Source organism: Pelodiscus sinensis, chromosome 24, assembly GCF_052426305.1.
Source record: "Pelodiscus sinensis isolate ZL-2025 chromosome 24, ASM5242630v1, whole genome shotgun sequence".
NCBI lineage: Eukaryota > Metazoa > Chordata > Testudines > Trionychidae > Pelodiscus > Pelodiscus sinensis.
Genome location: NC_143075.1, coordinates 14102848 through 14123619, shown reverse-complemented (window position 1 = coordinate 14123619; position 20772 = coordinate 14102848). Strand labels below are relative to the sequence as shown.

Genomic DNA, 20772 nt, shown 5'->3' with positions numbered 1-20772 from the left:
TGCCCTCTTGCGCAAGAGCTCCTACACAAGAGGACTTACGCTCTTTTTTAACAGGTGTAAGGCTTGCACAAGAAGCCTTCTCTTACCACGCCGTACTGTAAATTTCCTTGCGCAAGAGCGGGTGGGCAGTGTAGACGCTCTGTGGATTCTTGCGCAAGAACGGCCGTACTTGCGCAAGAAGCCGCGAGTGTAGACATAGCCAAAGAGTTGAGAGGCTGAGCCCTGCTGCCATGGATTTTCACTCCTGCAAACATTTAAGCATATGAGTAATTTTACTCAGAGTAGTCACTGGGTTTACTCTCTTGTGTAAAATGTTTCCATGTGTTTGCAGGATTTTGATATGTCTACATACCGTAAGCTGTGTACAGACTAGCCTACCCGAGTGAGAACAGGAATGTCCTGGAGTCATGCAAGTGGGCAGAGTTGGGGAAAGGCAGGTGCTCTGGCTGGAAGGCTACACAAGCTAAATTCTACAAACTGCAGTGTTAAAGCCCTACTCCAATGTTCAGGCTAGTAAAGAACCCCCACCAAGCAGGGCAACCAATGAAGAGGCAGGAGTAAGCCCAACTCTATTCTGGCATAAGTTGCTGTTTACCTGGCTTCTCAGCAGCCTCCACTTTTTAGTAAGGACCTGCTTTCCTCATGCTGCATCTATGACAGCCACCTGGGATGAGATGTACAGGTCATTGGCTTTGGACCAGGAGGACATTCCAGTACTGCCCCTGTGTGATGTGGCACCGCTGCAGAGCAGCAGATCTGCACTGTGAGAGGGAGAAAAAGATACAAGATTAGCTAGAGCGCCAGTAAACATGCAGTACAGCTTTCCCATGCACCACTGCTGTATTCCCAAGGGAGAATTACTCCAGGCCTGACCACCGGTGAGCAGGAGAGAGGGATGTGCTAGCCCAACAAAGACGGCCTTTGGTAAGCATGTGGGTTGAGCTGAACTGATGTGCTGCCCATATGCCTAACCCAACAACCCATGCACAGTGAAACCTGCCTTCAATGGCCACCCACAGACCGAGCACAAATCCAGTTGCCTGCTGAGCAGGGCTGGGACTTATCGTCCTCAATGCACAGATGGTTCCCACACACGCAAAGCAAATGCTTGACTCTCGTGGCGTTCGTCACCTTGTTTGCAGCTTTGCTTCTTAGCCCCAGCAGTGCCATGTGAGATGCTCCCAAAGGCTAGTCTAACCGTTTCCCAGTCCCTCCAACTCCACCACGGCCTGACCAGCTCATGACACTCAAAGCAAGCAAAAAAAAATGCCTTGCTCGCCGCCCCTGAAAAGGTGTCCATTTGTACCGCCCGGCCTTCTCTGCCACCCATCAATAGGAGCCTAGAAGCAGCAGCACGAAGCCTGCCAAAAGCCGCTGCCTTGGCAGCTGCCGCCTCCTTGTTAGCGGAGGGGATTAAGACTCCTCTCTCTTTCAAAGCCCCCTGGTTGCGCTGCTGCTGCTCCCAGCCATCCTGTTTTCAGATGTTATTATCCGAACACGCTCCTAAGCCGCCCTCAGAGCACAGCAGTTTGTTCGTGCTGGAGCTCTGCCCGCAGCACGTGGGACAATTCCAGCTCTGTGTTTCCAACAGGCAGCTACGCGCGCACAGCCAGCTCGGAGACTCGCGTTGGGACTTGCCTGCTCTTGGTGAGGCTCTCATTGCACTTAAAAAAAAGTGAGTAATTTATGGGAGACAAAAGCAAGTTCAACACATGAAAGCCATCGCTGTTACACTTGCTCCAAGCGTTCTGCACTCGAGATGGGGGCTGGGCATGCCAGACTCTGAAGCCTGACACAACCTTTCATGCATTTTAGCACATTCATATGTACTGCACTGTGATGCGCACACAGCATGTGCGTAGGCACAACACAAACGTGGGGATGCCTTGCCAGACAAGTTCACTGCCCTTCACCTGCTGGAGATGGCACTGTCCGGGCCTGCCTCAAGATGAATGAGGAGCATGCAGAGTAATTGAGGCCACACTGCTGCAGGGCTACTCAACTTTACAAAGATTAAGAGACAACTACACAACACACAGGCCCCATTTAAGTCAGTCCTGTGGATATCAATAAACTACAATCTTTACCCAATTTCCACCCATATGTCAGCACTTTCAATGAGCAATGACCATCTTGAGTAGCCCTGCACAACTGGGTGCCCTTCACCATAAGGGCCAGCATATAAGAGAAATTAAGTCAGCTATCAGGGTTAGCCTAAAACAAGGGGTTCTGGATGGTGTGGTGACACACGGCACCGACATTGCCTCGCACTACAGGCAGCGGTGAAAATAACTTAAAAATTTTTACAGGTACTATCCCATTGCAGCCTGGGTCCCTGCCAGCTCTTGCTGGCATGGTGCACCTGCTTACTTTTACACCTCTGGCTACAGGCCAACCTCAGCCTCAACCAGGGAAGTAAAACGTATAGTAGAAAAATGGTGCTTTTAGTTGTGCCTCACCTAGTGCCCCAGAACTGCACGTGATCACGACTCATACGTCTGAGCTACAAGAATCTTTCTCAGTTTTCTCCACAGGTATTGGCCCAGTTTAGTCACCAAAAGCCAGAGCCACCACTAGACCCAGCACAGCCCAGAGCGAGCCAGAAACCCAGGGAGTGGGCCAGGCAAGCAGCCCCTGTGTGCTGCAGCAGGCAGAAAGTGTTTAACCACACCCTAAGGTGTGCAGCGCCAGCACTAGTGTCCAGACAACGTGAGATGCTCCTCACAGCTTGTTCAGCTGAGTAGAAAATGCAGTAAAACATGTTTTATGCTGGGTGGTAATTAGCTCTGGCAGCACAACGCCTCCTACACCCAAACTGAGGGAAATTTGGGCCTTTTGCCACTTCTAGGGACGAGGGCGATGCAGCCACGTGCCCATAGGCGTTCTCTCTCTGTCCCAACCTTGGACACTCTGTGGTTCCAAGGGATGGGGCATCTAAGGAAGGCCCAGTAACCTGCTAAACAAATCCTCTCTACTCACATAAACCAGACCTTCAAACATCTTGAAAACTAAAGCTGAATTGATCCAAGGTGGCACGGTGCAGGGCTTAGGGGTGCCAGATGATTTCAACAAAAAATAACAGACACACTTGACATTACATCACAATCTACATGACATCTTATTTAGAAAATACCGGCCATTTATATTTTCTCAATTAGTTTCCCAAACAGAAAGCTCAAATACTGGCCTGTCCAGTTCAAAACCGGACACCTGGCAACTTAGCAGGGCCCAGGCTTGGGACAGTGGCGCATAGTCTCCAGTCAGAAATGTGGGGTGACAGTAAGCCTGGGTGGTGTGCCCAGAAGTAGATAGGGTTGCCAGGTGTCCGGTATTGCCCAAACAGTCTGGTATTTGTAGGGTTGCCAGATACTTTCACAAAAAATACTGAACATGGCAGGAAAAAAATTGGTTGAGCAAAAAAAAAAAAGGGGGGGGGGGGGGAGAACCAAAGTTGTTAACGGAAAAAAAAACACTGGCTTTAAAACTCCCTGTCCCCCCCCCCCCCTTCTCCCGCCAAATGTGGCAGGGGAGGAATGTCCCAAGTGGCCTTTCATCCGAGAAAAACAGAAAATACCAGATACGTTACATGTCCAGTATTTTCTGGGGCGGGGGGGAGGGGCATTTAACCAGACAGCGGCCACAAATACCGGACTGTCTGGGCCAATACCCGACACCTGGCAACCCTAGGTATTTGCAGTATGTAACATGTCTGGTATTTTCTGTTTTTCTTGGATGGAAGGCTGCTTGGGACATTCTTCCCCTGCTGCGTCTGGCGGGGGCAGGGGAAATGTGGGGCTTTAAAGATGCCGTGACTTTTTTTTTGCTCAACAACTTTAGTCCCCATGGTTTTGGTTTTTTTTGCTCAACCAATTTTTTTTCCCCACCATGTTCAGTATTTTTTGTGACACTATCTGGGAACCCTAGAAGTGGACAAGCTGGGGGAGCAGTAGGTGAAGTGTAAAGCACTGAGCTTCCCATCTCCAGATGGGACCTACACACACGCACCTGCTGGGTTTGCCTGCTCATTTTCTTTCTCGTAAGACATCTAAGAGAGCAGCACAGGTGGGGCAATGCACGGTGTTCATATGATAGGATGGGACACCTGTCCAGAGTCTCCGGTTTGCACTAATACATCACTATCAGTGCCTGTCACACACCTCTAGGCTCCTGCTGTTCAGGACAAAGAACAGAGCAGCTTCCACAGAAGGGCACGGATGCAGCCTGCTTTCCTTCATGAAAGACAATGAAGTAGTACTCTAGGATGGCCTCCTGTTTGCAGCATGGCCAGGGCAATTGTTGCACTTACCGTGGGCCAGCTGGACACCAGCAAAGGGGCAGCTCTACAAGGGAGAAACGAGAAATCAATGGAACCAGCTTCCGCCATGCTCTGCGACTGTCCTTTCTACTCAGCTTTGGGCTGGAGTCCAGCTGCTACCTCCTGACCCCTCCACCCTCCAAAGATGCTACACCAGAAAATTTAGCTCCAAAGCTCCTCGGAGGTTTTCAGTGGGGAAAATTATTGGGGGAAACCTCAGGGAGGATGAGCGCAGGGAGTGTTGGGTAATAATGCAAAATACCCCAGAGACAGCATGTCAGAGAGGTGGAGACAGAGAACGGGGTAAGGGACTAAGCTCCGACAGAAATGGTGGACGCAAGAGTGTCACAATCCGCCTTGCAAATTCCCTGCTTATTTTTGCACAAGCATTTCCTAGAGGTAGGATTTTTTTTTACACGTGAAACAAGTGCACCAGCTGCTCAGCACTTGCCAGCTACGCCTGATTCACACTCCCCTAACCCAAGGCACTTGTGCACAAAAGCTCCTGTCAGCCACCTGCAGGCACTGTTGAAAGCCCAGCGGCGATCCCTTTAAAAAGGAAGGACTAGGGGGTCTTTTAATGACAGGGAGTGCTCCCTGTAAGCAAATCTGTGCTCACTTCACCATGAAGCAGCAGGACCGTCAGGAAGGAGATTTTCACAGTGACAATAAAATCTTACTTCTCCTCCTCTGGGAGAACATAAACTTTAAAGCCACAGCCAAAAGTCACTAAGGAGCTTGTGCCCGCTCCAACTGGAAGGAGACTGTAGGGGGGTGGGGGGGGGGGGGGAAGGGGGTTGGTGTGCATGTGCATGTGCACACAATTGAAAGGTGAGTGAGGGAGTGATTTTTTTTAGCCTGTGTATTGTGGCTCAAACTGTGTCAAAACACAACAGGCTGGCAGGAAGCTCCAGCTTTTCCTTGCATCTCTTGACCTGATCTGACTACATTGGAGCCCGGAAGCTGATGCCAGCTAACTCTGTAGGGGAGAGAATCCCTGAGGAGGGGAGAGGAAGGACAGACACTCTGAAAATGCTTGGGGGGGGGGGGGCATAAGGACCCTGGGGCAGGAATGGGCTGAGATACAAGCTCTTCTCTTTACGGCACCCAACTCTGCAGTAGATTTGTGAGAAGCTTGGTTCTCCCTCGGGCTATTTTCACCTTACCCAGGTAAGGGCCTGGCGAGCTCTAGTCTTGAGCATGTCCTTCTCCTCCGCAGAGGTAGGTTGGCCAATGGGGCAAGTTCCCGTCTTCCTTTTGCTCTTTTTTGGCAGGGAAATTTTTAAACAAACAAATGAAGAAACACTGAAGATTTAAGTAAACAGCCAAAGATTTATCTGACAGGCCGACTAGGCAGCCTTTCCCTGGTCCTGCCCCTTCCCACTAGCCATGACTTTACTGGAGCAGGCTGAGTAGATGCTTTTCACTGGGTCTGAGAAACCAGGCCCCCAACAGCATTTGTGCTAAGTTCCAGCTGCCACAGGCCGGGACCTACCACCCAGGACCTCACATGAGCCCTGCCCTGGGGAGGGCCTCAGGGCAAGGGGCTTTCACTCTCACTATCATTTCCTGGGGGAGGGAACAGAGGGCTGAGTATCCGCACTCCTGCTTTGCAATGACCTTAAACAATCACGTGTGTGTGTGTGGGGTGGGGGGGTGTATTAAAAGGTAAAAGGAGGACTCTTAATAACCTGGAAGGTAGCTGCCTTTGTGAGACTGTCTCCACCTGCAACACGGGAGAGAGTCAGATGTAGGGGCAGTAGGAATGAGCTGACTTGATATCACACTGGCTACATCCTGGAATGGTGTGAGAGTGGGAGTAAACTTCCTACATATAGCTCACCCACCCCCATCCCTGCTCTGCCCATGACAGGCCCCCCCAACTCAGCTCCACACGAGTACCCCACATCCTCACCCACCCCTGCACTGCCTATGACAGCCCCCCCAACTCAGCTCCACACGAGTACCCCACATCCTCACCCACCCCTGCACTGCCTGTGACAGCCCCCCAAACTCAGCTCCACACGAGTACCCCACATCACCTCACCCACCCCTGCACTGCCTGTGACAGCCCCCCAACTCAGCTCCACACGAGTACCCCACATCCTCACCCACCCCTGCACTGCCTATGACAGCCCCCCAAACTCAGCTCCACACGAGTACCCCACATCACCTCACCCACCCCTGCACTGCCTGTGACAGCCCCCCAACTCAGCTCCACACGAGTACCCCACATCACCTCACCCACCCCTGCACTGCCTGTGACAGCCCCCCAAACTCAGCTCCACACGAGTACCCCACATCACCTCACCCACCCCTGCACTGCCTATGACAGCCCCCCAAACTCAGCTCCACACGAGTACCCCACATCACCTCACCCACCCCTGCACTGCCTATGACAGCCCCCCAAACTCAGCTCCACACGAGTACCCCACATCACCTCACCCACCCCTGCACTGCCTATGACAGCCCCCCAAACTCAGCTCCACACGAGTACCCCACATCACCTCTCCCACCCCTGCACTGCCTGTGACAGCCGCCCAAACTCAGCTCCACACGAGTACCCCACATCACCTCACCCACCCCTGCACTGCCTGTGACAGCCCCCCAAACTCAGCTCCACACGAGTACCCCACATCACCTCACCCACCTCTGCACTGCCTGTGACAGCCCCCCAAACTCAGCTCCACACGAGTACCCCACATCCTCACCCACCCCTGCACTGCCTGTGACAGCCGCCCAAACTCAGCTCCACACGAGTACCCCACATCACCTCACCCACCCCTGCACTGCCTGTGACAGCCCCCCAAACTCAGCTCCACACGAGTACCCCACATCACCTCACCCACCTCTGCACTGCCTGTGACAGCCCCCCAAACTCAGCTCCACACGAGTACCCCACATCCTCACCCACCCCTGCACTGCCTGTGACAGCCCCCCCAACTCAGCTCCACACGAGTACCCCACATCACCTCACCCACCTCTGCACTGCCTGTGACAGGCTCCCAGCTCAGCTCTGCTTGAGTACCTCACCCACCCCCAGCCCTGCTCTGCTAGTGATGGACCCTGAGCTCAGCTCCGCTCGAACACTTCACCTCACCTCACCCCCTGCCCCCGCTCTTCTGGTGACAGGCCTCCAACTCAGCTGTGCTTGTGCACCTCCCCTCCCCCACCCTTGTTCTGCCAGTGATGGGCCTCTGGTACACATCTGCCTGGGCGTTTCACTTGCAGCACACACTCGCCCACTGTGAGCAGGTTATAGTTAAATAGGGTTACCATATTTGAACTTTCAAAAAAGAGGACAGTCCTGAGAGAGAGCGTATCTGTATCGGCATCTACCAACTCACATATTAATGTGTCATATATACAGGCAGTCCCCGGGTTATATGGATCCAACTTACATCGGATCCCTACTTACAAACGAGGTGAGGCAACCCCGCACTAGCTGCTTCCCCCCAGCAGACCAGGGAGACGCAAAGCTAGCGCCCCCCCGCCAGCAGACCAGGGAGACGCGGAGTGGCTTTTCTCAACAGACACCTCAGCTTGAGAATAAAGGACTGAGGGAAGTGAGGTGTGGGAGAATAAAACTGAGCTCTGGAGAAATGTTTGGCTAGAGTTTCCCCTACAATATGTACCAGTTCCGACTTACATACAAATTCAACTTAAGAACAAACCTACAGTCCCTATCTTGTACGTAACCCGGGGACAGCCTGTATACTATAGTCAGTGCTTTTTTTGTGATGGTACTGCCTGGTACGCAGTACCGGCACCTCCAGTCAGAGCTCAACAGCTTTTTCCCTGGAGTACCGGCACCTTCCCCCCCCCCCCCAAAAAAAAAAAGCACTCACCATATATAACTATACTATACCTAACACATTAATACAATGTGAGCTGGTAGATGCCGATACAGATACGCTCCCTCTCAGGAGTGTCCTCTTTTTTGAAAGTTCAAATATGGTAAAACCCCTGTAGGCCACACTGGCCAGGCCAAGTGCCCACCTCAGACCTGGCACATGGGCGGGAGCAGAGTCTTTTGCCTGTCCCATATGCAACAGCCACACTAGTGAGGTTTCCCTAGGATTGTCTCTCACTGGGGCTGCACAGTGAACCCACTGCTCCAAGAGGCAGGTTATCTCAGCTGGATCCCTGACAATGCAGGACTAGTGCCACTTCCTGGCTTCCCCATGCTGCCGATTTGTTGTGAGGGCCACAAAGTTGAGTACAAATCCTTGTGTTTTACACACATTAATGAACTCAGCTTCTCACACTCCTCCCCCAGCCCCCCTCCCCCCATGATGGAGGCGGCTTTACCCCATCTCCCTCTAGGGTAAAGCTGAAGATACTGAGCAAAGGGGCTTGTTTACAGAACCTGGGGCCCCCTACGCTCCTAATCTAATCAGTAGACTGCTCGTACCCCCTCTGAGAAACAGAAGCCAGGGCAACTTTCTTGCTGCAGGCCCCACCCATGCCCTGCCTCTGCCCACACTCTGCCCTCTTAACCCCTCCCCGAGCAACATGGCCCAGAGGATTACGGGGCAGCAACAGGGATCTCTCCCCATACCCACCCAGACTCACTGAGGCAGCTGGGAGCCAGAATAACCCAGCAGCCTGCTCTGGCTCTCTGCGCTGTGCCACCTTCCTATGCCCCACTTCTCCACAGTGACAGGAAGCAGAGCACCCTTGGACTGGAGTGCTCTACTTCCCGCTGCCGTGGAGCAGCACAGTGCAGCTGGCTGGGAGACAGCAGCGAGGTGGGGTGCATCGGAGCAGGCTTCCAGACTGCTCTGATCCTGCCACTGTGGTGTATGTGGGGGGACAACCCTTATTGCTGCCATGCATAAGGCCCTGTAATGCCCCAGAGCCCCTCATCCATAAGACAGTTTGGGCAGCCACCATGGGACCTGCCCAAGCGCTGGGCCTGGGGCGGCTGCCTAGATTCATCCTGTGAACAGGACAGCTCTGATCATGTATACTACTGGCCTGGGAAGGGAAAGGAGAACACAGGAGCAAGCTGGTGAGTAGGCAGTAGCAGGGGTGCTGAGCGCTACTGAACCAAACGGGAAGCCTTGAATATAATGGAAACTTCAGGCCAGGCAATGTTGCAGCACCCTCTGTGCCTCTAGTACCTGCACATATGGGCAATGGGGATGGGAGACTGGTGATGGTCTAGCGGAGGTGATCAAACAAAGCTGACAGGCCATAAATCAGGGCTTGCCAATAGGCAAAAGTTGCACTAGGTTACTTCACTTTGTCCTTTTTGTGGGGTCACGTTTACTGCAGCTTAAACCACCAAAATAAACCTGGTTTAAAGTGAGAGTTTCTATACAGGATTTACACCAATGAAACTAAATCAGTTTAAAAAACAATTGATGTTAACCTAGTTCCGTTTTCTCATGTAGACATGCCCTTGGATACTACTTATGGCACCGTGGGATAAAGCATTACATTTCTAAATGTTGGCCGGAGAGACAGAGCAGAGAAAGAGACAGATGGACTGATTGACCAACAGAGAGATGCTGTACAAGGTACACTCCATGACAAGAGACAGACTGACAGGCTGGCAAACTGACAGATAGACAGGTATGCGCAAAGAGAAACATGTGGCAAGTATGCCAGTTGTACTTTTAGCTGCACCTGGTGAGTCAATCATCTTGCCTGTCAAGGGAGACAATCCTACTGAAAAGTAGAGGTGTTTTTCTAAACCAGTCAAGAAAATGTAAATCCCATCTCTTCTTTCCCTCTGATCCCCCCTACGCATTCACACCCCATACCAGTGTCACATCAGATTCCCCATTCTCTGGAATCCAGGGGGACAGAAGATCCTGAAGGGTTAAACCCTACAGCAGGCACAGAAAAGTGAGGGCCCTGGGGGAGATTTCTAGTCTGAAAGACACTTTACAAAAATAAATTGTAATTGAGTTTAATAATCTTCCCCTTTCCAGAAAGGGTCTGACAGATGCTGCCTGGTGCTCACTTCTGCCCCATTTCAAATATTTTTACCTTATTTGGATGAAATATATTATTTTTCTAATTAAAGGATTTTTTTTCCTCCAAAGGGCTGGTTTTCCCCTCCGTCCAGCTGGTGCCTTTATTAGGTTAATGCTCACTCCCGTTTGGGGATGGGTTTGTTTTTTTCCCTGAGCAGAGCGAGACCATGCCAGCCCCTCAATCCACAAACACACAAGCTCAGCACTTCCACTGCACAAGGAATCAGACAGGCTTTCTCCAGCTCTGCTCTCTCTTCTCTCTGGTGCATCACAGCTGTGTGTTCTGTATTTAGCAGCACAGGTAACCACCAGGCCGAGCAAATGGAGGAGGTCACCGGTGCACAGACATTCTTGGGAAGAGCCAGTGGGCAGGGTACCACACAGATCTATGTCCAGCTCTGCAGGGTGACCTGGAGCAAGTCACTTTCCCTCCCTGTGCCTCTGTCCCCACCACCTAGCTTGCTTTGACAGGCCTATTTAGACCATCAACTCTGTGAAGCAAGGTCTGTCATTCATGAGGGATTTGCACAGCGCCCAGCACCATCTTGGCTGGCAGCTCTAGATGCTACCCTGATACCAGCACAAAGCACATGGGAGCAAGCGGACCAGGACCAGCCCCAGGGCTTGCAGGGGCAAGGCAGAGTAACAAGAGCAACAAACAATGATTAAAGGTCTAAAAAAACATGACCTAGGAGGGAAGATTGAAAGAACTGGGTTTGTTTAGTCTGGAAAATTAGACGGAGAGGGGACACGATAGCAGCTTTCAAGTACCTAAATGGTTGTTATAAGGAGGAGGGAGAAAAATTATTTTCCTTTACCTCTGATGATAGAAGCAATCGGTCAAATTGCAGCAAGGGAGATTTAAGTTGAACTTTAGGAAAAACTTCCTGTCTGTCAGGCGCAATCTAGAATTCTAGACGGTGCTTGGTCCTGCTGTGAGGGCAGGGGACTGGATTTGATGACCTCTGGAGGTCCCTTCCAGTTCTAGTGTTCTATGATTCTGACACAATGGGGGCCTACTTCCTGCCTCCCTTTCCAGGCCTGTTTCGAGAAAGGGAGAGGAAACATGGCTTAGCCAATATGTGGTGGGGGGCATCAAGGGATCCCATATGCTGTCAGCACTAGAAGGAGCTCAGTTCAGAGCCACACAGTCCCAATGCATCTGGCAGGGTCACAGCGAGAGGCACTAAGGCTGCTATGGTGTGTTTGCTCCCAAGAACCCACAGCCTTTTACTGATGCCGCAAAAGGAAAAATAGGAAGTCAGATTTCTGTGCTGGAACCTGGTAGGACCCCTCTACCCCAGACTACACAGGACGGACACTTTCCCCACCTCAAGAAGTCCCTTGTGGTGCTGATGCTGGCATTCCCACAATGCACTGCTTCTCTTAGCCAACACACACCGCTGCACTGCAGCTCAGGCCTCCTTTGATTGCAGCATATCTGCAGGCAGGGTTGAGATGGCCCCCTGGCAGAAGGCACTATCCTCCATCAATAAAGGAAGGAAAACATGGCCAGAGTTCAGGGAAACCTTGTAGCTGGGAGAGGGCAAGACACAGCCAGGTCCAACATGGCTGCCTCAGGGCTGTTGCTGACACATGTAAAGGGCCAGTTCCAGAAAGCCTGAGAAAAGTTCCTGAAAAACTCTACACTTGGGAGGAGCCAGGCAGGCCCAGGGGAAGGGTCTTCTTCTGCATGTGGCTTATCGCCTACTTCAGTCTTACTTGAAGGGAGCCTTGGGAGGAGGGAATGCTTCTTTGTGAGTGACATGACCTGGGACAGAAATCTGGGCCCAATTCAAAGACAGGAAGGGTGGTATAGTGGTTATATTCTCAGCTTGGGCATTGGCAGACCCAGGTTCTAGCTACTCTACCACAGACTTCCTGTGGGCCTTTGGGCATGTCACTTCATCTCTCTGTGCCTTGGTTCCCAACAGTACAAGGGTATGGATAATAGTATTGCTCTCTCTCTCAGAGGGATGTGCTGACAATAATTACAGAGTGGGGGGGTTTGCCCACAAAAGCATGTTTTGTTATTCATTAAGCTGCTACTAGACTATTTGTTGTTTTTTAAGTTGACTGTACTCAGATATTGTAGTGATGGAGGGACACGTACAAATACCCTCAGTGGTTTTGCTTTGCCGCTCTCCTTTAAGATGGGGAAACCTAGCATACAGAGGTAAATTGAGTCAGCCAAAATCACAGAGAATCAAGATTAGAACCCAGCATGCTTTCTCTTATGCCCGGAACAGCCTCCAACTCTCTTATGCAAAGCTCTCTCTCAAAGACACCTCCTCCTTCTAGGATGTATTCCATTTACCATCTCCCTTCCCCACTAGGTTAGCCCAGCTCCCAGTCCCCTTGCTTCCCATCCCAAATGCCTGACTTCTCTCTGTGCTGGCTGTTTCCCACATCAACTCAAGAACTCTCCTGTCTCCAGCAGAGCAGTGGGCTGGCACTCGACTGCAGTGTACACAGCAGGACTCTTGACTCTGGAGTGAGTTCTCCCCCAACACTGGACAAAACTGCCTGCACTTAGCTATTGGCCAGGGGAGAGCACAGGTACTGGACTGTGCTGAGCAAAGCACACCCAACAACTGGGGATAGTCTGCTCCGGGTCATGTGGAGACAGGACAAAGTGAGATGCTGACAAGTGGAGGTCTTGTGATTGTGAGCAGATGGAAGCAGGTGGGAGGGAAATACAAGGAAAATCTAGAGCTACAATCACACTTTCTCTCTCATACTCCCACACAATTTGGGGGAGGCTGCAGGTCAGAACTGAAGCGTACCAGCAGGGCAGCATTTGGGAAACCCATGATTCAAGTGCCTGTCCAGCACTGCGCAGTGAGGGAGTTTGCAAAATGCCTGGCTCCAGCCACACACTTTTTCCTGAACTCTAAACTCACCTGGACAATTTCACTGCGCCCAGCATGGCTTTACATTGTCTTGAGAGCAGATCCTTGCTCCTTTGTCATCTGAGGTGGAGACAAAGAGGACTTGGTGATGTCTGTCTCCTAATTCCTTCCCACTTTGGCAACCTTCTGCAGATACTCTGCCATCTGTACTGTTGCTGGACCCAGGAGCATGTATTATTGTGCCCCTATATTGTCTGATGCAGCACAGGCTGGCTACGTCTACACTGGCCCCTTCTTCTGAAGGGGCATGCTAATTTTGAACTTGGGAATAGGGAAATCCGCGGGGGATTTAAATATCCCCCGCGGGATTTAAATAAACATGGCCGCCGCTTTTTTTCCGGCTTGGGGAAAAGCCGGAAAAAAGCGTCTAGACTGGCGCGATCCTCCGGAATAAAGCCCTTTTCCGGAGGATCTCTTATTCCTAATTTGAAGTAGGAATAAGAGATCCTCCAGAAAAGGGCTTTATTCCGGAGGATCGCACCAGTCTAGACGCTTTTTTCCGGCTTTTCCCCAAGCCGGAAAAAAAGCGGCGGCCATGTTTATTTAAATCCCGCGGGGGATATTTAAATCCCCCGCGGATTTCCCTATTCCCAAGTTCAAAATTAGCATGCCCCTTCTGAAGAAGGGGCCAGTGTAGACGTAGCCGTTGTGTGCAACCACTGGCGGAGGAGGTTTAGGTAGAAGTATAGTGTGTCATTGAACTGGTTTGTTGAGGGGAAGACCTAGAGCAGTGATCCTTCTTCTCTGCCAGCCTCATCTCCTTCTACCAGCTCCCCTCTCTTCTTTCTACACCAGCCTCTCTCCTTTGTCTCCTTTGCCCATTCCTCACTTCATACATTCTTCCACTTTGTCCTTTTTGCCTGGAACAGCCTCCAGGTGCACTTATACAAAGCCCCGTCCTACCAACACCATGGAACTTGCCTCTTCCATGAAGCATTCGTTATCCCTCCCCACCACCACTCAATTCCTCCATCACCCTGCTCCAAGGTGTGTCCCCCATGGTGCAAGGGACCTGTTAATCATTTGGCACAGTCTTCCCTCTACACGGGGCAAGCACCTGTTGTGACCTAATTAAACGTATGGCCTATGAACAAGGCCCTCTACCACCCTGAATCAAAGCAGGGGCCGATTACACTGTGTAGTAGCCTAGCAGTAGAGTGGGCTCTTGGCAGGGTGGTCTTCACATGACAGATAAGAGCGTACTATCATCTCTCATCTAGGGTTGCCAGGTGTCCGGTATTGACCCGGACCGTTCAGTATTTTCGCCTCCTGTCCGGTAAAAAAATTCAGAAAATACCAGACATCTAAAATGTTCAGTATTTTCTGTTTTTTCCCCCTGCCAGGAGGTGAAAATACTGGACACCTGGCAATCCTACGACACACTCAAGAAACGGGCCCACCCTCTGGCCCCCCAGACGCCTCCCCCCTGGCTTACCTGGTTCCGCAGGGGCTTGTCTTGTGGCTGGAACAGAAAAACAAGATGACAGCCGGCAAAAAAGCCTCTTCTTAAAGGGGCCGTGCTGATTTTTAATTTTTTTATGCTTAATTGTTGTCGGGGGGGCTCAACAACTTTGGTCTCCCCCTTTTTTTTCTCAACAGAATTTTTTCCCCCGGTGTTTTTTTTTGGGGAGGGGGAGGGTGTTCGGTATTTTTGGTTAAACCATCTGGCAACCCTATGTCTTGCAAAGAAAGGGTCCTGTCTCAGGGATCTGTCAGCTAGTGTTAAGGTGTTCCCAAAGCACATAGTCACTGTATGAGTAATCACTGTATGGTTTATGAAGTGTGGGTGAAAAGGAGGAGGTATTATGCACTGCAGGTTAAGCTCCACTGTTTGTCAGGACTAAAATAGTGGTTGTAGTATCCCAGCATCAAGCTAAGGCAATCAAGAAAGGCCCCTGACAAGAGTTGTTCCATCACTCTTGTTCAGCTTGTCAATACTTTCATTATGTGGATAGCTGAAAGTAAAGACAAGATATGATGGACATAGGAACTAATAGCACCCAGAACTTCCAGCAATACCCGTTGGAAAGTAGGCCTGGCTTTCCCAGAATCAACAGCAAATGTGCTGGGTTTCCGTAGACAGCACCTGTGAACAAATAAGCACAGTACCAGCAGCAAGATCACTAGGATTAAGTTTTGTGATCAAAAGGAGCTCTGATGTGTAGAGAACAGGTTGGCTGTGACTTCGAGAGACAGCAAGGTTTGCAAGGCCTGGAAAACCTGATCGGGGAGGAGAATCCCTTTGTGCCGCTGCACCCGAAAGTGAAGCAAGGTTTGAAAAACCTGTAGCAAACCCTTTTTAATGAACCAACCAGCTCTTGTGAGCATGGAGGGAAGGGGAAAAAAAGATTTAGGCTGCCTATGCTGTAAACCTCGTAAGTCACTCCGCAAGGCACATACCTCAGCAACATATTTTCCACATTTCACCGACTGCTCTTGTCCAGACACTTTCTATTTTCAAACCCTTCTATGTATATAAAATGTACACGGGCAGGGCAATACTTTTTCATTATATCCCCACGTTCGCCCTGTGTTTCCATTTCACAAAGATTCTTGGCTTGGAGAAAAAAGAGTGCCATCGCCCAAAGAAAGCCTCTGCTTTCAAACATGCTCTAATTTGCCCTGTTTTAGCTAAATGCAATGTTCTTTATGAATGTTAAAGGCGGGGGGGGGGAGGGGGGGGGACGGGAGACTCCTGAGAGAAGATACTCATCCATTTAAGGAATGAGAAATCATCACATTCAACAGCAGGTCTAAATACAGTAATATGAAGGTCCCTTTCTCTCTCCCTGAGCAGGAAAATGTCACCATGTACCAGACACACAGATACCCAGGAATCAAGTAAATCCCTCTTTTTGAAGAAGGAAGCCAAATACTTCAGTTGAGTGAAGATGGTGCTGTAAGAGCTATGAGGTGCTATATGACATGCCTAGCAGCACCACTTGTTGGGAGAAAGTGGGGCTAGGTCACCAAGAGATACCACACATCATTCTCTGCAGCACCTCCTGCTGGATGATGGGGAGGTGGCTGGTGTAGCTGTGTGTTACCCCAGAGGTGAAGCACCTCCATTGTGTCCTAGAGTGCCTCCTGCTAAGAGATTTAGACTGTGGTAGTTTCAAGCTGTGGCACAGCCAGCGCTGTTTATACTGTTCCCTGCAGTTGCTCTGCTGAGAGAAGGCGATACTGTCAGTAGCCCCGATCACAGAGCACCTCCATCATATGCAAAGGGTGGGCAGAATACAGCCCTGTGGACTGGATCTGGCCCTCCAAACTGCTGGGTTCTGGCCTGCCACCATGTCGTGGCCCAGCGGGAACCTTGGGAAGGCTCCTGCCTGGCACACCTCTCACGCCGCTCAAAGCAGCTGGCAGCAAGGGCCATGTGCTCCTTTGCACCCCCGGTAGGGTTGCCAGATGGTTTAACCACAAATACCGAACACCCCCCTTCCTCCCCCAAAAAAAGCCCACTGTTGAGAAAACAAAAAAGGGGGAGAACAAAGTTGTTGAAGGAAGGGGGAAAAATACCCCAACAGACAAACAAACAAAAAATACAAACCCCCCCCAGCATGGCCCCTTTAAGGCCTTTGGGTTTGGTTTTTTTTTGTTTTTTTTTTGCCAGAGTCTATTTTGTTTTCTTACTCTGTGCGGAAAGAGAGCTCTCCTGCGGAACCAGGTCAGTGGGGAGGAGAGGGCGCTCGGGGGGGGGCTGAAGGGGCTGGGGGCTGGGTCAGGGGGGACACCCCGGGGGCTGGGCCTGGTTGCTGAGTGTGGTAAGGTTGCCAGGTGTCTGGTATTTTCGCCTCTTGGCAGGGGGGAAAAAATCAGAAAATACCGGACATTTTAGGGGTCCGTTATTTTCTGATTTTTTTTACCGGACAGGAGGAGAAAACACTGGACTGTCCGGGTCAATACCGGACACCTGGCAAGCCTAACGCCCAGGAGTGATGGGGCAATATGGACTTCAGCTCACAGCCAGAGCCTGCACCTGGTTGAGGATCTTTTCCCCCCAACCTTCTGCTGTTCTTCCTGCACCCCTGTTCTGGGTCAAAACCCAAATACTCTGCACCTCCACTCCAGCACTCACACCCCTTTCGAGGCCCTGCACTCCAATCCCTGCCCCAAGTCACAACCCAAACCCCTGCACTCCCAACCCAGGGCACAACCCCCTCCCAGACCCTGAATCCCGTCTTTCACTCCTGCTCTAGGTCAGAATTCTCTCCTGTGCCCATACCCCCTCCTAGACCCTGCACTCTCTCCTGCACCCCAATTCCCAGCCCCAGGTCACAACCCTATTCTCCACCCAAACTCTTTCCCAGACTCCATACCCCCTCCTACCCTGAGCTCCCTTTTGCACTCAATCTCTGTCCCAGACCCTGCACCTCCACCATTAATATCATGGGTGAGTACAGCCTGTCACCACTTACCAAATTCTTGGAGTTGGCCTCCCATCAAAGATTATTGCCCATGCCTGTCATATGCAGTGCTGCCCCTTGCTGGGAGAGCTGTGTACTGCAGCAGCTGAACATAAAACTAATGATTTCCCAATTATCTTTCAAAAATATTTGTATAGGGGCTCCATTTCCCTGCCCTTTCACTTCCCTTCCCAGTCCTCAGAAAACAAGAGTAGCAGCAGAGATCCTGGCAGACTGGTGTTAAATAGTGGTAACTCATATTTATTACAATTATATACAATAGTATTTTATATTTGAACTCTATACATGATCACACGGATGAGCACATTTGCTTGGTGAGGACGACAGTGAGACTCAGATGTTACAGGAATTCCTCCGCTAAGAGATCTTCTGCAGTGAATGAGAATCAGACACCACCATGTTTTACCAGTTGAGAACATAGTGCTGCAAACAAGAGGTTTCCAAAGGTGTTGGTTTGTGTTTAGTCCCTGGAGGGCCAAGAGGGCTGAGGTGCGGTAGCTGGGAAGAGGGAGTGGGGGATCTCTGCTCAGGAAGCCCTCTCCATACGGTCAGCAGCACATTGGTGAGGTGGGCACATGTACTTTGCTGACACAAGTCTCGCCTGACTGTTCCTGGGGGGCTTTCTCCTCATTCAGGGAAGAAGATGAGCTCAGAAGTATGGCAGAGATTTAGAACGGATTGACTGCACCAGCAGCAAGGACACCTGATCCATGCAGGCTGGGCTGTGAATTGAACGGAAGACGCTCTGAGTGGGTAAGCAGCAACCAATTTAAGTGGGAAATCCAGGTGGGATTCCTACCAATAGGAGAAGGCCTTTCACCTGAGGATAAAATAGTAACAAGGCCGCCTGCTCTCACGTGCATGACTATGGTCGTGAGGCATGGATCTGGCCTCTAGCAAGAGGCTGCCGGGGTGTGGAGGTGAGAGCAGGGGGCAGGGGTAGGAGTATTGTTCTTTGGACCCCATAAGAACGTCAGGGTTTCTCAAAGGCGGCATGGTTTCAGGACTGAGGCCTGGCCTGAGGTTTGGGGAGGGAAATGGCTGGACTGGGATGGCAGATCTGAGAGGAATCTCAGGCACAGAAACAGTCAGTCTGGGGATGGCTTTCCATCTAATTTCAGGAATAAAACCAGATGGGACACTTCAGGGGTGGGGAAGAAGTGGTTTAAAATGGAGCTGCAATTAAAGGGCTGGGGATGAGATGGGGCACGGGCAAGCCAGTTTCTGAGATCAAATGGAAGACCTCTAAGCAGCAGCAAGGAGTGAAGGGGCTGACGGGTTCAGAAAGGAGGCTGGGTACAGGGGGACTGGTTTCTCTAGCTGTGGTGCATGATTGGGTGAGTGCTCTTCCAGCCCTAGCAGTGACCCCCAGCTGAGACTCCAGCAGTGCTGGTGGGGTGGAGAGGGAAAAGAAACCACTGCAACGCTGTATGGGCCTGGGGCAACACAGAGCCTGCCTTGCTCACTGGAGGAGCGTGACGCTACTTGAGGCGAATCACTGGGGGGGCAGGGGGAGAGAGCTCTCCACCGAATGAGAGAGGCACCGGGGGTGGGGGAAGGCTGGGCAGATTCAGGGTGCGATGGGAAGAAGCCCATTCACCCTAGTCAATCTCATTTTCATTGCTGGCTCCTTCAGGTCTCCGTAGCTTCTCCACCTGCTCGTTAATCTGCCCATCCCCTCCTCGCCGGTCCTCAGTCTGGACGCCCAGGCACTCCTCTTCATCCACATGGCTGACATCATCATCCTCATCGTCCTCTTCCTCCTCCTCGTGCCCTTTGTCCTCCTTCTTCTCTTCCTCGCCCTGCACTTCCATTCGCACCTGGCCCTTGACGTCCATCACCACCTCGCCCCCCTCCTCCGGACCCAGCAGGTGGCAGCTGACCTTTGCCCCCTCTGGGCTGTGGTTCTCCTTCACGGGTGATGAGGAGGCGGACTCATTGCTGACGGGCGAGATGTCACTGCTGCTGTTGTGGTTGGTAACAATGGGGTTGGAGGGCGAGGCAGGCTTCACCGGGATTTGCCATGATGGGATCTTGGGGGCTGAAGGGGAGGGTGGGAACTGCCTCCTTGTGGGGAGGGGAAGGAGAAAAAGGAGTTTTTATTACAAACTCTGCAAGGGGAATCACCAGCAAGTCTCCTCTGCAATAAAGGAATAGTCACGAGGCCCCTGGTGCCAAGATGTCAAAGCACTTTACAATCATCCAGGAACTGAGCCCAGACGTGCGAGGGAAATATCATCCTGGTTTGGAGCTGGGCAAACTGAAGTGGTGAGAGACTTAAGAGTTGGCCAAATTCACAGAGGGAGCTAGGATAGAGCTTAGGTGCTTTCTGAGTCCTCCGCTCAAGTTGTAGCCACTAGGGAGCACTGCCTCTGATCAGACAGGGAAGTTTCACTTTCCCTTCACAACCATCCTAGTTGGGGAAGATCAATGTGAGGAATCAGGAGCTTCAACTGCCCCAAGTCTGAGCTGCGGTGAAGCTGCAGCCTGGCACCCCACTGTCTCCTCGTGCAGGTGTGCGCATGCACTAGCTCGCTGCAGTCCAAGCCACCTCTGCTGGGCCTAGTGTGCCCTACCCCTCAGGGCTAAAGGCTCAGCAGTTGTAAAGCAGTTTAGCTCCACTGACTTCTATGGAGTTACACTAATTTACATCAGCTGAGGAGCAGCCCAGATAGCCACATGGGGGAAAAGGGGCATGCTCCCTCTGGTGCCTTTGGAAACATCTCTGTCACCCAGAAAGGGACTCAACCAGGGCCTGATCCTGCATTCCTCACACAGCCCCAGTTCCCGCTGATGAGCGTGCACTTCAGCACGCATAGGAATATGAGATCTGGCCCATAAAGTGAAAGTGAGCGTGGGAAAGGGTTGTATGTTGAGCTGGCTTGTACCAAAGGCTGCTCCAGAAGAGATCCAGGGAGGCCAGCTGCCTTTCTGCATTGAGTATTCAAATGAGGCCAATGCAACAGATTTAATTTTCTTCGGCAGACCTAAAAACAACTGCACTCACTTCCCTCCCCCTGCCAGTGGCCTTGGAGGAGCTCTGCCGTTCTAGCCTCCATCTCGTCCGAGTGCAAACAAGCTAATGTCTGCATTATTCACCAGGATCATAAATGTTATCAAGAAATTCA

The 20772-nt window shown here is 51.4% G+C and overlaps 1 protein-coding gene across 2 annotated transcripts in view; it reads right to left on the bottom strand.

Annotated features, from left to right (window-relative positions):
* Nucleotides 1-17858: 17858 nt before the first annotated feature.
* Nucleotides 17859-20772, bottom strand: part of PEX14 (peroxisomal biogenesis factor 14) — a 117440-nt gene continuing 114526 nt past the window's right edge. For both annotated transcript variants that reach the window (XM_006127059.4, XM_089773049.1), the window contains one exon: nt 17859-19711. In XM_006127059.4, the coding sequence (XP_006127121.1) occupies nt 19246-19711 (466 nt within the window). In that variant the 3' untranslated portion in view covers nt 17859-19245. The remainder of the gene's footprint in view (nt 19712-20772) is intronic.